Below are 23,357 nucleotides of genomic sequence, written 5' to 3'. Positions count from 1 at the left end.
GGAGAGGGGAGCTCCCTGCTGCTGCATTTCAGTGAAGATACAAGACCTCAGCAAAGCAAAGCCTCTCACAGCATTCCCTGCAACACTTCCTCCTCCTTCTCCTGAGCCCATCTCTCCCTGAAACCCTGGACAGAAAGGAAGCCAGAGGCCATGGGCAGGAGGCCTTGCTGGGGGTTGATGGGAAGAGGAGCAAAGCCTGGGGTGCAGACACGTGGCCAGGGGTTCTCATGGGAGGGTGCTGGAGTGAGACCTGGGGTTGGGGCAGCTCTTTGGTACTGGGGACCAGAGAGGTGCAGAGCAGGAGTGACCTCCTTGGGGGCAGCTGGGTGCCAGTGTGACATTCAGCACAGGGACAGGGCAGGGACATTCAGCACAGGGACAGCCCTCACTTGGCAGAAGCTGTCAGTGCCTGTCCCTGCTCTCTCCAGGCTGCTGTGAGCAGGGACAGGAGCTGACAGTGAGTGAGGAATGCCCTTGGGGTACCCCAGGTAGAACACGGATCCAGGCATCCCAGTGCTGGGATTCACATCCTGATGCTGGTCCCAATCCCCTGCCATGTCCTGTGGAGCTTTGTTTCTCTTCCCTGAGCAGCAGAGCAGGATGAGAGCAGGGCTGGTCCCTTCCCAGTGAGCACTTGCTCTTTGCCCCAAGCCATGCAAACACCCACTGAGGCTTCTGCCACCAGGCCTGAAGCAGCTGTGGCCATCAGGAGATGGGAGAGAGGGGAACAGTGGCAAGAAAAGTGGGAGGAAAGGCTGGAGGGCTGGTTAGGGATATTGGTTTGCTTTTCCAGCTCTTGAGGACATCTCGGCTCCATGTGAGGCTGTACCAGCAAGATACAGAACCCCAGCACGCAGAGTGTAGGTGCTCCTCTTCTCCACAGAGGGATCAGCTCCTGCCAAGATGCACTTGGGCGGATGAGCATGTCCCCTGTCCCTGATGATGGCATTGTAGAGCCTCTTGGGACCATGCCATCCTTTGGCAGGGCTGTGATGACCTTTGGGGGCTGCAGCAGCCCTGGGCCCCTGGTGTCAGCCTCCCCCAGCTCCCCCAAAACATTTGTTTTCCTCCAATATTCAACTCTGCACTGATCCCAGTGGATCAGTACCAGCCCCATTCCCATGAGCAGAGCACCAGGATGGGCAGAGGGTTGCTTTCTCTTGCAGGTCACTTTGGAAGAGGTTTTTTGTTCTGTCCCTGTCCTGTACAGCCCCCACTCTCCTCCCTCCCTCCCTCCTTCCCTCCCTCCCCAGTGGGCAAAGTGGGGAGGATCACCCACAGCTGGAGCAGGGACATCAGACCAATGTTGTTTCCCCTCCATGGCCACCCAGGCTGGATCATTTTAGGCAATTCCTGTGCATCTGAGCTAAAACCACTTTAATTAGGAGCAGTAGGGTGAGTTCTCATGCAAGTAACGCATTTGTTTTGCTGTGCTAATAGTAGAGACTGCTAACTGTGTAGGAATTGCTCCTGTGGTCATCCCAGAGAGTATTCTAAGTCCATAGTCTGGGCTTCCCAGCTGGAAACAAAACCAGTTTCTTAATTTAAAATTAAATCCTCGTGGCCTGAAGCTCAACAGGGTAAGTGCAAACCTCTGCTGTGGCAGAAACTCCCAGGCACTGCAGCTTCACTGGATCCAGCCTGTGCTGTGCTGGGATGGCAGCTCCTGGCTGGAGAAGGGAGCTCCACCGAGACCATCCAAAGGGTTTGCACCCACCCTTCTGGCATCAGGGCTCAGCCTCCACCCCAGCCCATCCCTTGCTTGTCTGGTTCCAGCCATGGCTCCAGTCCTTCCACACCTGACCCTGTGGAGGAATCCTCGTGGGGAGCCTCAGCAGTGCCCACCAAGGCATCGTTCAGTAGCCACCCACATTGTTCTTTGCTGGTTTCCTGACCCATTTGCCTGTGTAGAGATGATAATAAATGTTCACTAAATCATGCAATAAAGCCAATTCTGTGTCCAGAACCACCCACCCATCTCCCAGTGTCTGTTTTTTCAGCTCCTTTCTCTTCCCGTGGAATCCCAGAATGGGTGGGCATGGAAGGGACCTCAAAACCCATCTCCTCACACCCTCTGCCAAACCAGGGATGCCTTCCACTAGCCCAGGTTGTTCCAAGCTCTGCCCAGCCTGGCCTTGGACACTTCCAGGGATCCAGGGGCAGTCACAATTTTCTGAGGGCCTCCCCACCCCCACAGGGAAGAATTCCTTCCCTATATCCCATCTGTCCCTCCCCTTCTGGCAGTGGAAAGCCATTCCCTGCATCCTGTGCATCCTGTCCCTCCACCCTTTGTCCCAAGTCCCTCTCCAGCTCTCCTGGAGCCCCTTTAGGCACTGGAAGGGCTCTGAGCCCTCCCCAGAGCTTTCTCTCCTCCAGGTGAGCACCCCCAGCTCTCCCAGCCTGGCTCTAGCCCTCGGAGCATCTCCACAGCCTCTTCTGGACCTGCTCCAGCAGCTCCATCCCTTTCTTTACCCATCCTGCGCACTCCTTGCTTCAAAGCTGGCCAGGTGGAGCAGGCAGGAGCTGAAGCAGCAGCACTGAAGCCAAGTGGGCAGATGGTGCACATCAGGATGGCCACATGAGTGCTCAGACACTGGCCACAGGGCCACAGGTGTGAGGATGGGGGTCGGTGGTGCCCAGTGATGGAGCCACTGGGTGGGCAAAAGGGATGTTTATTCCAGCAGAATAAACATCAGAAATCTTTAAAATCCATTTGAAATGGGAGTGAGGGGCTGGGGGGGTGGGGATTTGGAGCCCTCCTGCCCAGAATAGCCCATTCCTGCCCCAGCACATCGCCTTCCCCTGGTCTCTGTGTTTAGTGTTCTGCTTTCCCTAAAGCAGGGGTTTTTGGGGAGAGTGGAGGGGAAGGGGTGGTGGTACCGGTGTAAATCCTGCGGTGCAATTGCACTGTTCCCTCCAGCCTTCCGAGCAGCAGCACACACACACCGACCCCGGCAGTGGGCGCCGGGGGGGTGAAGGAGCAGAAAACTTCCCCTTGTCCGAAATAATCCCGCGTCGAGGACGGGCATTAACAAATTCCCAAACTATCTCCCTCAGCCAGAGCCAGATAAAAAGCTGGTCCCTTCTGACTCAACAAAATCCCGGTGCTGATTTGATGAGAGGGGACAGCGGGGAGGGAGGGGACATGCCCCGGCTCGGTCGCCTCTGACATCAGCACGAAGCCGGCATAAAAGCAGCGATGGAGGGGACTCCGGCTCACACCGCCGCACCTGGCTCAGCGGGACGGAGCCGCCACCTCTGCTCGCCCCGCCCCGGTAAGTGCGCCTCGGCAGCCACGCTTTCCTCCGCCTGCCGTGATGCTCTCGGTAATTCCCGAGCCTGCTTTGCCTCTCCGTGTGTCTGTCCTCGCGTCTGTCCAGCCGGCTGGAGGGGATGGGGAGGGATCCAAAAGTTGGTGGCCGCAGCAAACCTGACCTCCCGGGAGCCCGGGGTGTCTCCTGCTCAGCGCGCTGCGAACTTTTCCTTCGCAAAAGTGGCTGGAAATGGAGCAGCCGCCAGTCCCGCCGTGTCCTGCCTCGCCCAGCTCTCCCGCTCGGCTGCCCTGCCCTGCTCCCTGTTTTGGGCAGCTGCAGAGACCCAGCCCCTCACCCAGCCCGCCCTGCTCAGAGCCTCAGTGCCCCGAAGTGCGGCGCAGGGTGTTCCCAGGCTGTCACTTCAGCAGCCGCGGCCAGGGGTGGGTGCCAAGGGTGCAGAAGCGGTCATCCATCCATCCATCCATCCATCCATCCATCCATCCATCCATCCATCCATCCATCCATCCATCCATCCATCCATCCATCCATCCATCCATCCCTGCATTTTGGTGCTGGTCCCCATCCCTTGGGCTCTGGGGTCCCACAGGTTTCCTGGGAGTCCCTGAGAAGATCAGGCCTGACCTAAGGCACCAGGCTAGGATAAAAACCTATTTCAATGACCATGAGGTTTGTGCAGCTCGTGTTTGGAGATGGTATTTTTTCCCCAGAGGTGTCAGCCCCAGCAAACCCCTGGGCTTGTTCTGATGCTGTCCCTGAGCCCTTTGCTGCTGGCCTGGGGACACACATCAGCACCCAAATCCCTTCTCTCCTGCAGTCACATCGGAGCCTTCAGCAGGGCTCAGGAGACTTCACAGCCAAGTCTCAGCGGTCTGCAAGTGCTGGGGATGAAGGTGGGGGTCGCCTGCCTCCTGTGGCTGCTGCTCGTCTGCCTGAGCCTGCCTGCCACCCACGGCCGCGTCCTGGAGCGCTCCATGGAAATCAGGAGTAAGGAGAACATGAGTAAGGGACCCATCCCAGCCACCCCCTGCCTCCAGCCCCCTCTGCATCCCCCGGCTCAGCTGCACTTGGGGGGTGAGGAGCTGCTGCCGCTGTGCAGGAGCACAGGTCTGCTTTGAGAGAGAATTGTGACAGCTTTTATCCTCCTCATCCCCCTGGTGCTCCCATCCCCTCACCGGTGGGCACAATGCCCCTTCCTCTCCAACCCCCTGACGGCTTCTCGGCTTTTCCCTCAGACCCGGACATCGACCCCTCGTGGTACACGGGCCGCGGGATCCGGCCCGTGGGGCGCTTCGGGAGGCGGCGAGCGCTGGGCGGGGGCGGCCGGCCCGGGCAGCGGGGCTGCGCAGCTCCCCGCCCGCCCCGGCTGGAGCTGAGCCCCTGAACTGAGCCGGCAATAAAATCCCTTCTCCTCCTCTCAGCCCTGTGTCCCAGCCTCTCTGTTCCGAACCGCAGCGTGGGGGCAGCGACTCCAAAATTTGCATGGTCGCCATGGGTTTCTGCCTGCCCTGCGGGTGTGACAGCCCCTCACACCTCAAGAAACACCCTAAAAATAATCACAGAGGTTCTCCTTTCCCAGGGTTATCCCCCGGGCGTGCCAGCTCCCAGGAGTGCCCCTGACACCTTCATTTCCATGAGCTGGGGACAGAAACAGCCATCCCGTTTCTGTGGGGTCAGAAACTCCTGGGGAGGGTGTGAAGCTCTGTCCACCCTCCTGCCATGCCCCAAAACCTCAGAGATCACTGCCCTGCAGGCAGGGTGAGTGCTGCTGCCCCTGGAGAGGGCACAGGTGTTTTTTTCTCCTCTTCCAGCCAAGGGGAGTTTGCACAGTGTAAAGGGGAGGCTCAGCAAGGCACAGGGCACTGTGACACCACACGTGGGATTTGACCCCATTCTGGCTCAGTGATTGCCCCCAAGGATGGGCTGGGACCCCTGTAATTGGGTGGGTGAGGTGAGGAGAGCACTGGCTCTGGTCCCTGCCCCTCCCAGGCTTCCTGTGGTTCCCTACAGGCTGACATGCAGGACAGGGAGGGAAAAAATACACACCTTTAGGGCAATATTCTCTTTATTTGCAGCCTGGATGTAAAACCACCGGGATCTTTGCTTTGGGAAATTAAACCCTCCCTTTTCAGAGGGAAAGGGAGATGGAGGAGGTGACAGCTGGGGGTGGGGGAATGTCACCAGTCAGGGTCAGTGGCAGCGTTCCTGGCTGGTTGTGCTTTAATCTGGAAATGGGAGACTGGTGGAGGAAACCCCTGTGCTTTATGTCCCAGCTAAGGATGGAGCTAAAGGTTTGAAGAGGCCCCTTGTACCAGGCCAGGATGGGCTCTGAGTGGGCTTTGAGAGGGAGGGTGGTCAGGCTGAGCTGTCCCTGCAGCTCTGAGCCCCCCTGCTCTGTCACTTATGGAGGTGCAGAGTGTCACATCCTCAGCTCCGGCAGCACCTTGGCCTCGCCCCGCTCTCCCTCAGGTCCACGGTGGATCTCCCACGTGGGGATGGCCTGGGTGCCTTCTCTTTTTCCCTCCTCAGGAGCTCTTGGACTGGGAGGAAACACAAGGCAAAGAAAGGCTCTTTTCCCCTGACAGTGGTTGGGATGTCACGGCCACCCCGTGTCCCACCCCAGGGCACCGTCCTGCAGTTCTCTGAACAGCTGAGCTGGGGACACCATTGCACTCCCAGAATGGATACCAATGCCAAATAAAATCGTGGCTCTGGGAGAAGGCCTGAAAACCCTCCCTGACACTGGAATGTCACGGGATGGATCTGTGCATCCTTCTGCCTTGAGGGGTGGTGCAGGTTGGACTGGCTGGGAGGAGCATCTCAGTGACAAGCAGGAGCAATGAAGGGGCTGTGTAGCTATGATATTTCCTGAAAAATCCTTTTGCCAGGATTTTTTTGTCCTGAGAAGCTGAGAGGCCTCAAGAACAAAATGAAAACAATGATTATCTGGTGCTGTAGAATGCAACAGGTGCATCCTTGATTGGTCCATGTTGGTTGTTTCTAATTAATGGCCAATCACAGCCAGCTGGCTCGGACTCTCTGAGAGAATTACAAGCTTTTGTTATTGATTGCATTCTTTTCCTTTGCTTGCAAGCCTTCTGATGAAACCCTTTCTCCTATTCTTTTAGTATAGTTTTATATAATATATATCATAAAATAATAAATCAAGCTTATTGAAACATAAGGTCATATCCTTGTCTCTTCCCTCTTCCTGAGACCCCTGCAAACACCACCACAGGGCTGAGCCTTTCATGGTTCACCTGCCTCTGCTCTCACCTAGAGCCATCCCATAACTCACCTACGGCCATGAAGACATCATTCACCTGGTGGTTGGATTTTGCAGATGTCTCCATGAACAGGAGGCCTTTTGTTTGTGCAAAGTCTTCCCCCTCCTAAGAGAAACAAGCAGAGTTATTCCCCTGCCCTCTCTGGGGCTTTATGGTGGATTTCATATAGAGGGATTTCAGAGGTGTCTGAAAACCTCTTAAATGCTAGGCTTTCCTTGGAAATTTTCCCTGGATGTATCCCAGTGCTTCCTGTGAGGGGTGATGAGGGAACCCCAGCACCCACCTCAGTGGTGACCTCTCTCTCAGCAGCAAGGTCTGTCTTGTTGCCCACCAGAGCAATCACGATTTCATCAGGCAGGAATTTCTTCTCCAGCTCCTCCAGCCACAGCTTTGCTCTGCTGAATGTTTGCTGGAGAGATGGAGACAAAACCACCCAGTCATCAGGTTTTGATTTAATCCCTTTGTCTCAGACCAAGGGAAGTCCTGATTTCCCCTCTCAGGTCACCAGCCCTCAAACACATTTACAGATGGGATTCACGGCAGCAGGAACCACCCCTGGGTGGTGGCATGGTCCTGCCAGGGGCCTTACCTTGTTGGCAATGTCATAAACGAGGAGGGCAGCGTGGGCATCCCTGTAGTAGAGGTGGCAGACACTCTGGTACTTCTCCTGGCCTGCCGTGTCCCAGATCTCAAACTTGACGGTGGCCTCGTCCAGCTCCAGTATCTGTGTGAAGAAGGAGCCTGCAGGCAAGAGGCAGAGGGTTTGTTCACTTGGAGCTGGAGCAGGGAGCTCAGATCCCCTGCCCTGAGGGGGTTAATGATGTTCTAATGCACAGAATCCAGGGGGGACTTCTGGTGACCACTGGCACTGGGCTGGGGTGGCCCTTCCTGGCAGCAGATTTGGGTGGATGACACCAGGCTTGATGTTGGGTAACTCTGAGCTTTGTGGAAAGCTCCCAGACAGAGACAGCTCCACTTTGCTGGGAATGGGAATATCCATGGAAAGGGCTCCCACTGGAGGGGGGCCTCCATCCTTTCCCTCAGGGAGCAGATGGCTGGTCCTCAAGCAGAGAGACAAGAGAAGCTCCACTTTGCTCTGCTCCACCAGCTGCAGGTGGGATCACAGCCTCTGTACCTGCTTAAGGCAAAACCCAGGTGCATCTCATAAAATAAATATATATAATGTCTAGGTGCTGTAGGAATTGAAACCAGGTGATCTTTAATGCAAACCTTTCTAAGAGACCCTTCTGGGGTGCCTGAATAGCTGGGAAGGCAGCACAGCATGCAAAGAGCAGATGGGCTGCACAGTTTACTCATTATTCTGCTGCTCACCTGCCTCTAAAAGGCAGCACAAAGCCAGACCTGTGGGATGTGGATGTGGCTTTGCTTGTGGCCTGGAAATGCAGAGATGTGAAGGGGAAGTGTAGCCATGATATTTTCTGAAAAATCCCTTTGCCAGGAGTTTTTCTCCTGAGAAGCTGAGAGGCCTCAGGAACAAAATGTAAACAAAGATTATCTGCTGCTGTGGGATGCAACAGGGGCATCTTTGATTGGTCTCATGTGGTTGTTTTTAATTAATGGCCAATCACAGTCCAGCTGTCTCAGACTCTCTGGTCAGTCACAAGATTTTATTGTCATTCCATTTCTTTCCTTGCAAGCCTTCTGGTGAAATCCTTTCTTCTATTCTTTTAGTGTAGTTTTAGTATATCATTTTCCTTTAATACAATATATATCTTAAAATAATAAACCAGCCTCCTGAAACATGGAGCCAAGATTCTCATCTCTTCCCTCATCCTGTGAACACCAGCACAGGGGAGGATCTGGCTTTTGGGCAAACCTGCCCCACGCTCCAAAGTGGGTCTGTGCTACTGCAGGATGGAGTAGCTCAGACTCTCAGCTCTCCTGCATCCCACCCCCCTGCAGGGAAGGGCACCAGGCCTGCTCTCTCGTCCAGAGCTGTTGGAGGCACTCACTCACATCCCACGGTGGGCAGCAGCTCCCTGAAGTCGTTCCTCACGTATCTGTAGGCCAGGCTGGACTTGCCCACGGACATGCTGCCCAGCAGCACCACCTTGTACATGTAGGAGGGACGGGGCCCCTCTGGGGAGGTGCCTGATGTCTCTGCCATGTCCTGCAAGGAAACCAGCTCTGCTCAGTGGGCACCTGCCAGCGAGTGATCCCAGCATCAACCGAGCCTCCTGCAGCAGCTCCTGACTGGCAGCTGGGGTTTAACTCCAAAATAGGCTAGAATAAAATCAAAATCGTTCACGCCATAAGCTGCAGATTTAATGCATCAAAGCATCTGCCACTGTCAGCTATGACCAGAAGGTGGAGATGTTTAGGAAGAAACCGGGTGCCAGAAGCCTCCTTGGATGTAGGCAAGGAGATTGGTGCATCTCCTTTAGGGAGGAACTGGAGGAATTTCCCGGCAGAAGGAAATCCCTCTGGCTGTGCCTTGCTCTCCAGGACACCTCCTTCCCCGGGGTCCCGGTGAAGAGCTTAGGCTGATATCCCACATTTATTCTGGTTAGGAGTTATATCAGGAGAGCCTCAGGAGTGAGAGGCCCTCGCCTGAGCAGCCCAGCACACAAAGCAGGTGGCAGATGCTCCTGCACCCGCATAAAGACCCCCCAAAACAAACCAAGCCCCCAGAGTGCCACCCCCATGTCACCCCAGAGTGTGACAGACCGCCCTGCTGTGCCCAGGGATGGCAGGAAACATAGACTCAGTAGTGGGGATTGCCTCAAACCTGAGTGGAAGAGAGCTGCTGCAGAACCTTCGTGTACCCTGGTCAGTGGGAGCCCTCCTGGGTGACACGTGTGTCCCCTCCTCCCAGCCCTGGGCCAAGGAAGTGGCACTGCTGGGTGGGAACTGCCAGTGCAGGGCAGCAAACAACACTTTGCCCTGCTTTGCCCTGGTTCCTCCTCACAGAGACAGAGCTCCTCCTCCAAAAACACTCAGCCCATGTGGACAGTTATAAAGGAGAGAGGGAAGTTCGCAGGGTGTCGGGCTGAGCAGGATGCCAGGCTGTGCTCTGCCAGAGTGGGGGGATTCCCTCCACGTGGAATAAAACCCTGGTGGGGCAGACAGCAGGGATCTGCAAGGCTTATGATGAAGAACTGGTGCAATTTCTACGTGAGGCCTCAGGGATTTGGCTGTGGAAGCAAGAAGTACTTTTACAAAGATGCCAGCAGCAGAGCAGCTCCTGCAGCTCCCCTCCTGCAGCTCCCTGCAGTTCCCTCTCCTGACAAAAGCCCCTTGTTCCTGTGAGCTGCTCATCCCACGCGGCTCCTTTATTTGGCCTGTCCTCCCTCTGCAATCTGGCAGGCTCCAGACCTTTAATTCTTCATTAAGGCTGTCATTAAGAGCGTTCCTTGGCTGAACCCAGGTCTGTATCTTTAGATCCAAGTAGTTTTTCTGCTGGGTGAGACAGGCTTTATTCCCCTTAAAAAACACAAGTAACATCATCTCCCCCAGCTCATGCAGCCCTGTGATGAAGAGCAGGACCGTGGTTTGTGCAGAACAGCTAGTTAGTCATATTTTTCAAGCAGGAAAAAGATAAGCCCTGTGGCACAGCGTGAATGTGCTCCTTAGGGTATTGATTACATACATTGGCCTTTTTGTAGGCTGGAAACAAGACTGCCATCCATTCTGGGCAGTTATTGTCAGTGAAAAGCCATAAAACTCTCTAAGGAAACAGGAAGCTGCTTGAAAACTACCCAAGGTTGTCTGTATTAAACACAGTTTCTCATCATTTCCCCCTGCTGCTCTCTGTTCAACCTTAGAAAGGTGGGTTGATGCTGGAACAAAACTCACCTGAGATTTACTGCAGTGAGTTTTTCCAAAGCTCACTTAAAACAATTTTTTTCTTCATGTTAGGAGACAGAGGGTGAGTCTCCCTTCCCACCTGGGGGGCATGGCAAGGATGCAAAACAAGTGGTTTTGTTCTGATTCAATGGAAAACAGGATTTAGGAAGAAAATGGTGGGAGCTTTGTCCTCTTTTTTTTTTTGTTGGAAAAGGAGAATACAGAGTAAAACCCTGCATTTCCTGGATGAGGGACTGTGGGGAAAGCATGCAGATATCTACTGCCATCAATCTGGGCAGCAACAGCTGAGGTGGGGCAGGTCCTCTCCTTGTGCCAAGAGGCCACCCTGAGGGGCAGGGAAAGCTCAACCTGCTCAGATCCAATGTAGCCAGAGAAAACAAACCAATTTATCTCCAATCTGCTGTAAAAACCCTGCTGGTGGATTTAATCTTCAGGTACAGCTTGATATTTTGTGGCAGCTGTGTCTAGCACAGGTATTAGGGGCAGGCTTGCTTGATCCTACACTTGTCCTGAAGGTGAGTTCCCAAACAGCCACAACACCAATCATTTCTCACTTCCTAAGGGAGGATTTAACACTGCTGCACGCAGGAAATTGTGTTCAGCATCTTTAACCTGGGCTGGAGGGATCCTGGTGTATTTGTTGCCTTTTATTTCCAAAGGAAAGCAGTAATAAAAGTAAAATCAGGCATGCCTTTGGGGATGGAGTCACTGAGAAGTCTTATTTAAAACCCTGTTTAGCTTTCTGGAAAATTAATGTTGTTTAAGTCTAATAATGTCTAACTCTTGTCTAAGCTTTTCTATGTCCTAATACCATTAAAGCCATTTGCTGAGTTTCTGCAAAGGGGTGCAAGAGTGAACCAGAACAAAATTACTAAGCACCTCAGAAAAATTACAGGACTTGAACACTTAACTGTGTAAATCTGCAGTGTTTAACCTTGCAGGTTTTGGACACAATATTCCAGGTTCTTTCAGATTTAGATACTTAACTTTCCCCCCCAACACACAAAATAGTGCCATGCATCTACCTCCCCAGTTAAGTTCAAGCATTCAGTTCAAAGCTGTCCTCTGATTTTGGGAGCCTCCTCCTACTTGCTCAAGCTCTGGCTTAAATAAGAGAGTGGCCACTCAGAAAATTCACTTAAGCCAGAGTTACCGGGGGATACAGCAACCTCAGCTGCAAAGACACAATGTGTAAATATTAAATTTACACAGAGGTGATCTCTCAGAAGAAGCAGCTCCCCCCAAAGCGAAGGGAATGAGGATCATTAACCACGAGGGGAAGTAAGGCTGCAATAAACCGGACTGCCCAGAGCTCTGCCGAGCCCTTCACAGCGGCTCTGGGAGGATGGGGGTAGGACACACAGCTTCCTAAAACCTCTCCTCTTGGGCAGGAGTCACTGCGGACCGTGGCACCCTTCGTGCCTCGGATGCGGGGCTGCCCCGTGAGGATGGGAGGATTTCCGGAGATCGCCTGGGAAAGGCACCTTGGAGAGGGCGGCTCGGGGGATTCCCCTGCCCGGTGGGGAATTCCTGAGCGGAGGATGCCTTTACCTTCCCGAAGGGTCGCTGTCCCGCCAGGGCTCCAGTCCGTGTGTCAGGGGTGACAGGGTGACGGCCCCATCCGTGTGCTCCAGCCGCTCCGTGCCGGGAGCAGCTAAAAGCGAAAGCACCGGCTCCGGCAGCGGTGCCAAAGGTGAGAGAGGCAGCCCGAGATCAGTGAACCTTAGACCTGACACCGCGCCTAAGGTCTGGCAGCCAGGCAAGACGGCGACAAGCTGTTATCACCCTGGCCATCCCCCCTCCATCCCTCCCTCCGTCCTTCCATCCCCGCTTCCCACGCTGGGCTTGGGCGGTGGGTGCGTGGATGGATGGGCGGGCGGACAGACGGATGAACAGGTGGGAGGGGCTTTCCCCGTGTCTTGGGATCCAAGAGTGTCACCGTGACATTTTCTGAAAAATCCTCTTTGCCCAGGATTTTCTCCTGGGAAGCCGAGAAGATTCAGCTTCTCCTGTGTTTGCTGCTCTGGAGATTGTTTATCCAAACATGTGAATTGTTTTTACTTAATGGCCAATCGCGGCCGGCTGTGTTGGACTCTGAGGAGTCAGGCATGAGTTTTTATCCTCATTCTTGTTAAGCCTTCTGTCTGTATTCTTTCTTTTTCTTTAGTATAGTTTTAGTGGAGTATAATATAATATAATAATAAATCAGCCTTCTGAGAACATGGAGTCAGACTCTCATCTCTCACCTCGTCCTGGGGACCTCACAAACACCACACAAGAGCATCCCAGCTAGCAAGGAGATGGGGGTAAAACCCCCCAAGGTTTGAGGATCAGGGAGGGCTGGGTGTGCCTGGAGTCATGGCACACACGGGATCTGTCCTCTCTGGGTTTTTATAACATGGCAATTTCTGCTGCTGAACGTTAGACCTGGCTTTGGTCTCATGCCAGGGGCAGGCTCAGGTAATCCCGGGCTTGGGATTGCAAAGGGGATGTGCCCCCTTGTCTGGCAAAATGCTTCAGCTGCTCCTGAGTTTGGGAGGTACAAAGCAAGCAAAAACTGAGCATTTTCCTGCCTGTTAATTAGGGTAATAGCTGGTTACCCCAGGCAGCTGGGGCTCGGTGCTTTGAAGAAAGCTGGTCTTGTTTAATACCTTGAGAGAGAACTCACAGCATGTAAGATTGCATTGGGATAAGGGGTCTGGAGTGAGAATGGGAAGATCTGATAATTAAACATCTGAATGATGATAATTCTGTGTTTCTGTCACTCCTCTTGTCATAGTCAGTGTCTGTCCTTCAAGTAAGAGATCTGGAAGTGAAACAGACTTAACAAAATCTAGTCCTAATGGTTGTAGGGAACAGGGTGAAAAGCAGAAGTCCTACAAGAAAGCTTAAAAACAGTATCACCCTAGTTTTGAAATTAAAAATGTGTCTTGTGACTTCCAAGGCCTAAGGACTGCAGTTCAATTAGTTCCCATTTCAGTGATGAAAAGCCATGTACAGTTTACATTCCCAGGTCCTTCCCATCAGCTCTGCAGAGGATAGAACTGGATTGGGGGATCCTTTGAACACAGTTCCTATGAATATATATCGTTTTTCCAGTCCAGAAACAGTTTAATGTGCTCCCACCCCTTTCTTATAACTTATTTCCCAAAGGAACTGACTTAAAGCCTTTTTTTTTTCTTTTTTTTTTTTTTCCCTAGGGGATTGGAGTAGTCAGTCCTCTGTCACCCTGTGCACAGTTGGTACAGCAAGGGGGTAGGAAGATGTTTCAGGATTTTGGAAGGGCTGAGTGTGGATACCTTGAGATGGGGTTGCTGCAGCAGGAATCCTTGCCCACAACAATGATTTTACCCACTGGTTTGGACCTACAACCTCTGGTAGCATCATGCACCTAAACTCAGCATCTAATTTTTAGTAGGGAAAAAAAAGCTGGGAGGCTTGGAACCCTTATGAAAGGATGGCTTTGTCAGGGCTAAGAGAAACTTCATTCCCAGTTTGTGCTGCTCTGTTATTTTCATACCAGCCTCCTCTGCCCCAGCAGGTGTCACCTCTCAGAGGCCTTTGTGGAGAGCTTTTACAAAAGAAGGCGGTGGTGAGGAGGTGCTCAAAGTGCCATGGCCTGGCTGGTGTAAATGTCCCGGAGGCCTGCAGAGCCCAGGGGAGCATGTCCCTTGTGTGGGCTGGGACAGCCTCCCCTGGAAGGCTGCTCTGCAGCTCCTGCTGAGCCAGACCCCACTAGAGGGCACAGCTCATCTACCTTTGAGACAGCGAGGATGCTGCTGCTGCCCAGCCTCATTTCTGACCCGGACAGCCAGACAGACACCAGCCCGTGAGAGATGGACCCAGGTTTCCTGCCAGAAGTGTGGATGGACAGCCAAGCTTCTCTTGTTCTTTGCTCTCCAAACAACTGGAATGTGAACATCTCTGATAAGCACTGTTGCAGTGCCAGGGAGCCAATTTTTTTTTCCAATGTATCTCTATCTGCTTGCCTGCTTCTTGTGAGGAAAACTATGCAGGATGCTGAGGATCAGACCCCTTCATTGGTGAGTGGTTTGCAAATAGACGCTGTGGCTGCATTGGTACTGGATGGGTAGAGCACCTGGAGCATCCTGCACAAACCTAGGGATGCACCTTGCTGTGCTTGTGCAGTGAAGGGCTCCTCACTTGAAATGAATTCTGCTGGTAAAACCTGGGCGTGGGTTGTTTTCCTGAGGTTTAGGGACTGCATTTCATTTTACAGCCACCTGATGTAATTGTGTCATGAGAATTTGGAGGATGGGTCTGGCCACAGAAATGGTGTGGATCAAATACACCTTGTAGACCTTCCCCCACTGCTCCACCTCAGCCTTTTTATTTGATTTTTAACTGTGAAGGAAAGGCTGACACGTCACTGGTGCACAAGAATTCCAGAGGAGGTCAAAATAAAACTTCTAGGCTAAGCACTCAAGAATAATTCCAATAATCTTGTATTTCTGGCTCTGCCTGCTGCATAACTTTGAGCAGGATGCCTCTCTTTCCTCCTTTATCTGAGTTAAAGGACAAGGCACAAGCACACAGATCTTTGTGGGGCAGTTTAGAAACTCCTGGATGGTTCTTTGTCAGTGGGTGTGTAGCACTTGGGTCTCCCTGATTGTGACTGCTGTGAGGAAGCATCGATGTGGGCACTGCAAATCCTCCCTTGCTTAAGGAAGAGTGGCTGTGTGGGAAAGGCAGCAGAGTCTGGCAATAAAGGCACAGCCCTGAGCTGAACACAGAGACTGAAACTCAGCTTTGCCACTGGTTTGCTGTCTGCCTTTGGGAAGAGTTCTTTTTTCTCCTCTGACTTTTTTCTCCCCCTCTCCTTGGGCTCATCCACATGGATTCCATGTGGTCCCTGGTGTGCCCTGTGCAAGCAGCCCAGCCCAGGAGATCTGATCACTATCAAAGCGCCCACGCTGTGGAAATGAAGCTTAGACTGTGTACTGCTCTGAAATTATGCTCATCTTCAGCATTTTTGGTCCTCTGAGGCCCCTGGATACCACAAAATTTACCTGATGGGTCAGTTTGTATCCGAAACACTTTCATTTCTTAATTTTTTAAGAACAAACACCTGAAACTGTGGTCTGCAAAATAAATTCAAAATAATTGATCCATCCAGAGGTCACAGCAAATTATATTCTCAAAACTGTTTGCCATACCTGTGCTGTTAAATGTGCCATCCCTTGTTTGTCTGGTGGTTTTCATACAAAACATGACTAAGGAGTTAAATCATACAATGGCAATGCTTGAAGTGTCCTGGTCTTTGCTGTTTCTCCTTTTCTGTGTGTGATGAAGTAATGAAACCCCAGGGAATTCCACTGGTGATCATACAGGCAAGGTCTGTCACCACTGCCATGGAGCATTAAAAGATCTTTTTGTTTTGAGAGGAGCAAGGCTTGTGCCTTTGCTAACGAAAAAAAGATTGAGGTTCTCACTGTTACAGTGCTAAGAAGTTAAGACATATTTTAAGGATTGGTGGAGCTGTTATGGTGAACAGATCATTTACACTGTGGCTCAAAACTGAGCCTGCCCTGAACTGCTCCAGGCCTCTAAAATGCTTGTCTTCCTGTATTAATTATTAACGTTGCTAAAACACTCCAGAGATTGGCTTGGAAACATTAAACAAACTTAATATTAATAGCTCCCAGATGAGAAGTGATGGGGAACATTAGCATGTGTTAAAGACCGAGGAGGGAAAATAACTACTGACTACAATAAACATTTGAAGTCTGGTGGCATTGAATTACAAAAAGAATACAAGTGTGAACCACAAGAAAGGCTTTCCTACAGCATTAGCACTTGAAGAGACAGGTGAGATTGTTTTCACCCCTGAAATTGCACTTGACAGGTCACAATAAATAGCCTTGAGGCATGTGCTGAGGTTCTTGCCATATGTCTAATGAGCAAGGTGCAGCTTGGGTGACAAGTAAATGTATGTGGCTCGCTCCAGTAAAGATGCCTGCATTGAACAGTTTGCTTATCTGAAATTTCACATTCTTACTTCTCAGCAGACCTTGGCTAGGAGGATCCCTATCAATGAGTCCATCCCACCTTGCCAGGAGAGCTGCCACACAGAGACCTTTGGCTCTAGGCTGGGCACCCGACTTCAAAGGAAAAGCCAGCTCCCAAGGGCCATGGAATTGGAGGAAATGGTTCAGTGAAACGAGAGACATCTTTATCTGACAAGGTGCAGGTTTGGCAGCATTTCACATGATTAAAGCATTTAAGCACTCTCTTCCACGTGCAGGGTCTGGTGTCTGCCCTGAGCTCCATGTGCTGCTCTTTTGCCAGTGGGGATATCACATTTGGGATGGACCTTGACCTCTGAGGAAAAGTTGGTGGCAACTGGCCAGCTGGCTTCAGCTTTTAGTGTGGGACTGGCAGAGTGATCACACATGTTCCCTTAGGCTAAAAATGGCTCTAGGTGGTACCTTTCCAAGCCAAGGGCTCTAGAGGAGCTCCCTGAGAGCCAAAAGTTGCTCAATACTCTCCCCCAGAAGCGCTTCATCTCTCTGTGTTTGCGCAGCAGCTGTATCCAATGCAACTGAAAATGTTTTGCCTATGCATGGAAAGAGAAATATTTAAGCAATGCCGTCTAGCACAGACTTGAAAAGCTCACGTGGGTGTGAATATGAGCTTAGCTTCCCTGAAGCCCCACCCAGCTTTGGGGATGCCTAGCCCAGAAAACTTCACAGGGCATTTTATGACAGGTTTTGCCTCTCCATGGCAGCCAGGCCCATGGCCACAGCACGGTTTTGCCTTTTCAGGTCACATCTAAATGTTTGGCTGGTTTTCAGTTGGGTTTTAGTCTCAGGCACTGTGTGTTACAGGCATGGTCTGTATAGGCACAAGAATAGAAATTATTTCATCAGTTTGAGCCTGAGTAACCTCGTTTAAGGCCAGATGCTGCTGGAAGAGTTGTAAAGCAGTCATCTTGGGCAGAGGTGAAATGAGTAATCTGTTGCCAATAACTTGGAAGGAACAGAGATGCCTGGGGGCGGGGGGGGGACGACACCATTATCTGCTGTTACCTCCAGCAACTCCTTTTATAATTGAAAAAGGTATTAAAAATTATTTTGGGAATTTCTAATTAGTTGAGCTGAACCACTAATGTGCTCCGGATGTTTCAGAAACTTAACCTAGCAGCTTCCCCAAAAGAGGCCACGCAGAGAAGTGTCTTTCCTGCCTTTCCCCTCTGCCACCACAGCTCCAAGGTCAGAGAGGATGAAAACCTCGGCAGAAATTGAAGTTGAGCAACAAAGGCGGTGCCTGTGAGCCCCTGGGGAGGTGCCTCCTCCTAACAGTGCCGAGACATCCATGGCTTAAGGCTGGAAACCCTGCAATATATCGAGTAGCTGTCCTTAGGCAAAGGCACAGATAGGAAAGGCAGAAGGCAAGAGGAAGGAAAAGCAGAGATTTGGTGGCAGAGTCCATTCTACTCCTGTCTCTGGCTTCTTTTTTCCAGTGTGATCCTTGACAAGTTGTTCAGCTGGCTGTGGAAATTGGTAGTTTCTAGATGCAAAATGTTTTACTTTCTGTCTAGTTTGGGGGATTCTGTGCTTTATCTACTTATTTATTTATTTATTTATTTATTTATTTATTTATTTATTGTTTTTACAGCAGCTGAAAGAAAAGGGTTCTGCAGCAACTCATTGTGTTTGGAGCGGGGTGGGGGGGGGGGTGGGGGGGAAATTATTTTCCTAATTGTTGCTACAAGAGGAGGAAAAACGAAAAACTGGAGACTTTGACAATGCTTGCCTGACTGTTTTGGCTCTTTGTTGATGGAAAGGAGAGGAGCTGATCGCTTCACACTCCTACTGGGAAGGATCAGAGGGGTTTTAGCACTGCAATAATTAAAGCTGAGGAAAAACTCAGAGGAAAATGGCAGAGCACAGTACCTGCTGCAGGACTGGGATGGATGAACTGGGTTGGGATTCCCAGTGAGGCACTGGGCAGGTGAAGTCAGGCCCATATGCTATTCATCAGTCACTCTGCATGGAAAACCAGGAATGCTGTAGATGCCAGAAAAATGTGTTATGATTTAAAATCAGATGCACCAGCTCTAACACACTGTATCATCTCAGATGTTTTGTCTCCGTTTCCTCTAATGTTTTGTTACTAGTATCATCTTTCACTTCCCAGTTTAGGCAAAGTCCTTTATTTCAGGAAACTATAATGACCTGCCTTCCTGCCCTGCTGCTGATTATCCCAGCTGGAATGTGAAATCCTTTAGCATGGCTTTAGGTAAGCCAGGAATTGTTAGCTGCCATGGCTGGTTCGCTGCTGTTCTGTGTGACAGGAGAGGTAGAGAGGTGACAGGAGGTGGGGTAGGGATGCACAGCTTCAGATGATAAAGCAGAACCACAGGACATCACACAGGTGCTCCTCTGTCTGATGTCAAGTGGTTGGAACCATTCCCTGACAACAAGCCTGGCCATTTTTCACTTTGCTGTAGAATAGGTGAGTGGAAAATACTTCTTCCCTGACAAGAATGAAAGATGGCTTCAAGCAGAGCACAGCTTTCTGTGCTTGAGGAGAGGGATGGTTTGCCTCTGGTTTGTGCCTTGGAGGAATCTGGATAGCTTTCCATGGGGACAATAAACGGCACCTCCTTCCCCTCTTCCGCTCCAGCTGAGGGAGTTTTAACTGTGATGTGGTTTCCCAAAAGCTCTTCCAAAAGCATGTTCATATGGCATTTTACAGAACACTATGACTAATTAGTGCAAGCACTTGGTCTTTTGCAAACAATTGGTTGTTTTTAGGCCATGTGTTGTGGCTGTGTTTTACCCCACTCCAAAACAACTGGCGTTTCAGAAAATCTGGAGGGCCTGATTGGAAAATGTGGCTCAGCTTAATGCTGCAACATTTGGGATGGGAGTGGATGAGGCCACACAGCATGGAGCAGGAAAAACACAGGGAAACTTGTATCAAGGCCATGTGATTCCTCACTCCCGTGTCTCCAGGCTGTCAGTGGGGTGAGGACACCGGCACCACGGCAGCAGGAATGCTTTGATATATTAATCCCAAAGTGATGCAGGGTTAGTTCCTCAGCTGCTCCAGCTGATGTAATGCATTGTTTGCACTGAAGCCAGCCCGATTTCGTCTGGCTGAAGGATTTACTAGTTCAGACTATGTTTTTGGACAGATGTACAGGCTGTATTCCCAAATTAAATATGTCCATTGATCTCTCGCCTTCATTCCACATGGAGTGCAGGCAGAGGGGATGCAAGGCATCCCACAGCCTGGAATAGGTTTTAGGCCCACAGCACTTAAGGTAGGGAGCAAGAAGTGTTTTTAGACTAGGTGGAAGAGACTAGGATGTCTTTTCTTCTGAAAATAGCTCGGGGTTCTCTTAAAATGTAGCCTTCTTCACATATCAAGAGGGGAAGCCACAGGAGAAGCAGCCAAATTTGGAGCTCAGCAGCGCTGTGGCAGGCTGGGAATAGCAGATAGGAGCAGGGAGAGCAAACAACAGACCATGACCATCCGGCTTTGGGAAACAGCCTGGGATGGGTTTGGCTCCTCACAACCCCAGCTGCTGTGGAGCTGGCTTCACTTTGCTCTGCTGGAGCACTGAGCCATGGTGTGTCTGCTGCTAATTAGATTAGGTGCACAGAGGCTGCCTTGAGCAGGTTCCCATTTTTGCCTGAGATGGGCTGCTCTTAGTGAGCTCAGTCATGGATCACTGCAGGTGAGCTCCTTGCCTGGCACAGTCACACAGAGCCTGCACATGTTGGTCTGGGTGAAGGCTGGCTGGTGCCCTCCAAGCAGGAGCATGGATGGGACAAGAAGAACCTCTCTGGGGTGACTGAGTGTCAGCTGGGATGGACACCCATGTCCCAGATTTCCTGGCAGGGTGAAAAGCCTGCAGTGTTTGGCCCAGTGCTTGCTAAGGCAGACAGACTTGACATACCTACTCACAACCTCTTCTGGGGTGCATGTTCAGAAATTTGGTAAGAAATCTCTGGTATCCAGACTAAAATGATATATGGTCTGTTTAGCTGTATGGTTTTGTGCTGCCTTGGCTTTAAGCTTTACATAGCATAATCTCCATCACACTTATCTCCAAAGGACTTCACAGAAGAGAGATGCACTTTGAACAGACAGGCCAACCCCTTCTCATCTCAGTATAGTCCTCCTGCTGCTTATCCTAGGAGCTGCTCTCTCCACAAGTATTCAAGTTTGATTTATTTTTAATATGGAAAAGCAGACTTGCAGGCACCATTTTAGGTAAGGTCTTGCAGATGGTTGTGCAATGACCCTTTCTTGAAGGGCCCTCAGTGTTAAATGCAATGTTTCAGTGTTTCTGTTGTGATGGTGGCATGCAACCAACCCTTGGCCAGTTTGTGACCCCAGAACTTCTTCCTTTTTCCTTATTAACAGTTGGTGAGATCATGAGTTTAGCCTTTGGCAGGGTCTGCTTGATTTCACTCCACTTGTTTCTCAAGTCCTTAACCTCTTGTATGACTTTACCCTCCTTTTTTGGTGACACTGTAACACTGTGTCACCAGCTTATTTCATTAGCACTGTCCTACTTGTGCTGGGGTGCAGATGAAAATACTGAATGAAATCAGCCCTGAGGTTAACCTTTGGAAAACTCCCTCCAAGGGAAGATTCTAAAAGCAATCCAATGCTGAGACCTCAAGCTCCCCGAAGAGGCATCCTGAGTGACCTGTGAAAAATTCACAAATGGAAATCTATCTCTCATGGCATGCCAAGGTGATTAGAGGAGGCCAATAACTCATTAAGGGGTTTTGGCAAGATGAAGCCAACCAAAAATCTTTCTTCAGAAACAACCCACATCACATTGCTGTTGCTAAAAGCGATCAAGGGCTGCTGCTGTTGTGGGATTTTTTTTCTCCAGTCCTCCTAAAGCTTGGCTTGGAAGCCCCACAGTATTGTCCTTGGCCAACCCAAGCCCATGGATCTCTTTTTTGGACCAGCTGGGAAGACTCTAATCAGTTCTGGCTTTGCTGTGTGACTACAAACTCCAGGCTAGACATGACAAAGCTAAGCAAGGCTCCCCAAGAGCCCGGGCTCTGCTGATGCAAATAATGACCTTACTGACTTGAAGAGACAGAATAACAGTAAGGAATTTCATCCAGGCAAAATACACATGGACACCACCAGTCTCCCAAGCCCTGTCTTGACACTGCTCAGAAGTGGCAACACACCTGAAAGCTTTTCCCAGGAGATCTGATTTGCTGGAGAGGATCACCTTGGTTCCACCAGTGTTCTGTTCATTTTTATGCAGAATTTCATATTTGTCTGTTATGTAATTTTTTTTCCATTAATAAATCTTCAGACCCTGCTGGATACCGCTGCTGTTATGTTTGCAAAATATTTCAATGTTAATGGAGCCCTGTTCATCTCATGTATCCTGACAATCTCAAATATTGGCCTCCTCAGTGTGGATTTTCCAAGGTCTTTAAAGCATTCCACTCTCCTTGGACTAATGGACATCTTGTTAAGGCTGCCAGTCTTCATTTCTGGTTTGGCAGATGCCGTGACCTTACAGTGGAGTGGAGAGGTGCCCTTGTGTTTGCTTATAACACCCTCGCTCAGCCACTGGATTCCCCTGTCCCAGGGCTTGCCTCTAATAGAAATGTAATCACATTTTCCTTCACAGGACATGAAAACATCTATTTTATTATGTAAAAGAGGTTCATCAAGTACCCCACCACCAGTCTGAACAGCTGATTGCTTGTTCTGATTCTCAGCAGGGGGGTTTTACAAGAGGGTTTGGTTTAAGAGCGGCACAGAGAGAAAATTGTATCTTTTAGGGTGTGCTCTGCACAAAGCAGCCTCCTAGCACACAGGATACTGGAGAATGAAGGGTTTATTATGCACTTATAACAGAGCCCTTTAAGACTGGCATGGGATACTCAGTGTTGTCCGACTATCATTCATCACAGTCATGACTTTCAGACAAAACCAGCCTCGCCCTTGTGTTGCTTGTTAAAATAAGGAATGTATGCTCAGTGTTTCATTTTCACTCACTGCGCTCCACAGCGCAGCCAAAACCAACGCGGTTTGAACGATTATTTCAAATTTATCTGGGCAAATTATCTATGTATAGTATTTTTATAACGAGATGGCTTATTTTGTCTATATTCAAAGAAAAAAAATTACTGTGCGTGTCTGGAATGCAGGGAAAGAGGATTTCTTACACTGCAGATTGCATTCAGTGAGTGATTTGAAATCTGACTGCAGTCACCCACCAGCATGTTCTCTTCCAATTTCTCTGCTTTACTCTTTGAATTCTTCCTTCCCTCCTCCACCTTTCTTTCCCCTTTCCCCTGCATTTCCTTTCTCTATTTCTTCCTTTCTTCTCCCCCTTTCCTATCTTTCCCCTGCATTTCTTTTTTTCTCTTTCTTCCCTCTCCCTTTCTCCCACCCCTTTTTTTCCTCCTTCCCCTGTATTTCTCTTCCTTTCTCTTCCCCCTTTGCCCCCCAGACTTCTATTTCCCCTCTATTTCTTCCTCCCCTTCCCTTCTGCCTTTCCTTTGTCCCCTCAAGAGTCGGTTTTTGGACAAAAAAACCTGCCTATCCCAAGGCTCTGCAAGGCCTTCAGCCAGGCAGGCAAACCACACTGATGCAAATCCTCCTGCACCCCTGAACGGGGAAATTCCTTGCATGGATACCGTGATGCAGCTGCACAGGTGGCCGAAATCCCTGGGTAACAGGGACCTAAAAATAAGGCACTGCCCCGCCTCTCTAGCCAGAATTCCTCAAAGGGCAGGGGCAAATGCAAGGATAAGGGCTCAGGGAATGAGTTATGCAGAGCCTGAAAGGGTGGTGGTAGTGCTAAGCCAGGGCTTGGGGAGATGGAAAAGGGAAGCCTGAGGGATATCTAGGAAAACCAGACCCAGCAAAGCTTTGCCTCCAGCGTGAGAGCTCAGTTTAAAGCCCCTATGCTGTCTTGCAAAGCAGGTCCCATTTAATCCCCTTG

General features: G+C 50.6%; 2 protein-coding genes across 2 annotated transcripts; one reads left to right on the top strand and one right to left on the bottom strand.

The window, feature by feature from the left end:
- Positions 1 to 4,159: 4,159 nt before the first annotated feature.
- Positions 4,160 to 4,656, top strand: PRLH (prolactin releasing hormone; the record flags this gene model as incomplete). Its single annotated transcript, XM_084209066.1, has 2 exons — positions 4,160 to 4,259; positions 4,508 to 4,656. 2 exons carry the CDS (start codon positions 4,160 to 4,162, stop codon positions 4,654 to 4,656), a joined length of 249 nt encoding a protein of 82 aa, XP_084065192.1.
- Positions 4,657 to 5,461: 805 nt separating this feature from the next.
- RAB17 (RAB17, member RAS oncogene family) lies at positions 5,462 to 9,346 on the bottom strand. Its single transcript, XM_084209110.1, has 6 exons — positions 9,309 to 9,346; positions 8,537 to 8,690; positions 7,149 to 7,300; positions 6,843 to 6,968; positions 6,571 to 6,664; positions 5,462 to 5,812 (listed from the first exon to the last, which is right to left on the bottom strand). The coding sequence occupies exons 2-6, from the start codon at positions 8,685 to 8,687 to the stop codon at positions 5,700 to 5,702; spliced, it is 636 nt and encodes a 211-aa protein (XP_084065236.1). The 5' UTR covers positions 8,688 to 8,690; positions 9,309 to 9,346; the 3' UTR covers positions 5,462 to 5,699.
- Positions 9,347 to 23,357: the final 14,011 nt, after the last annotated feature.

Source organism: Fringilla coelebs (assembly GCF_963513975.1).
Source record: "Fringilla coelebs genome assembly, chromosome: 7".
Classification (NCBI taxonomy): domain Eukaryota; kingdom Metazoa; phylum Chordata; class Aves; order Passeriformes; family Fringillidae; genus Fringilla; species Fringilla coelebs.
The sequence above is the reverse complement of the archived record's forward strand: the minus strand, read 5'-3'. Positions and strand labels throughout refer to the sequence as shown.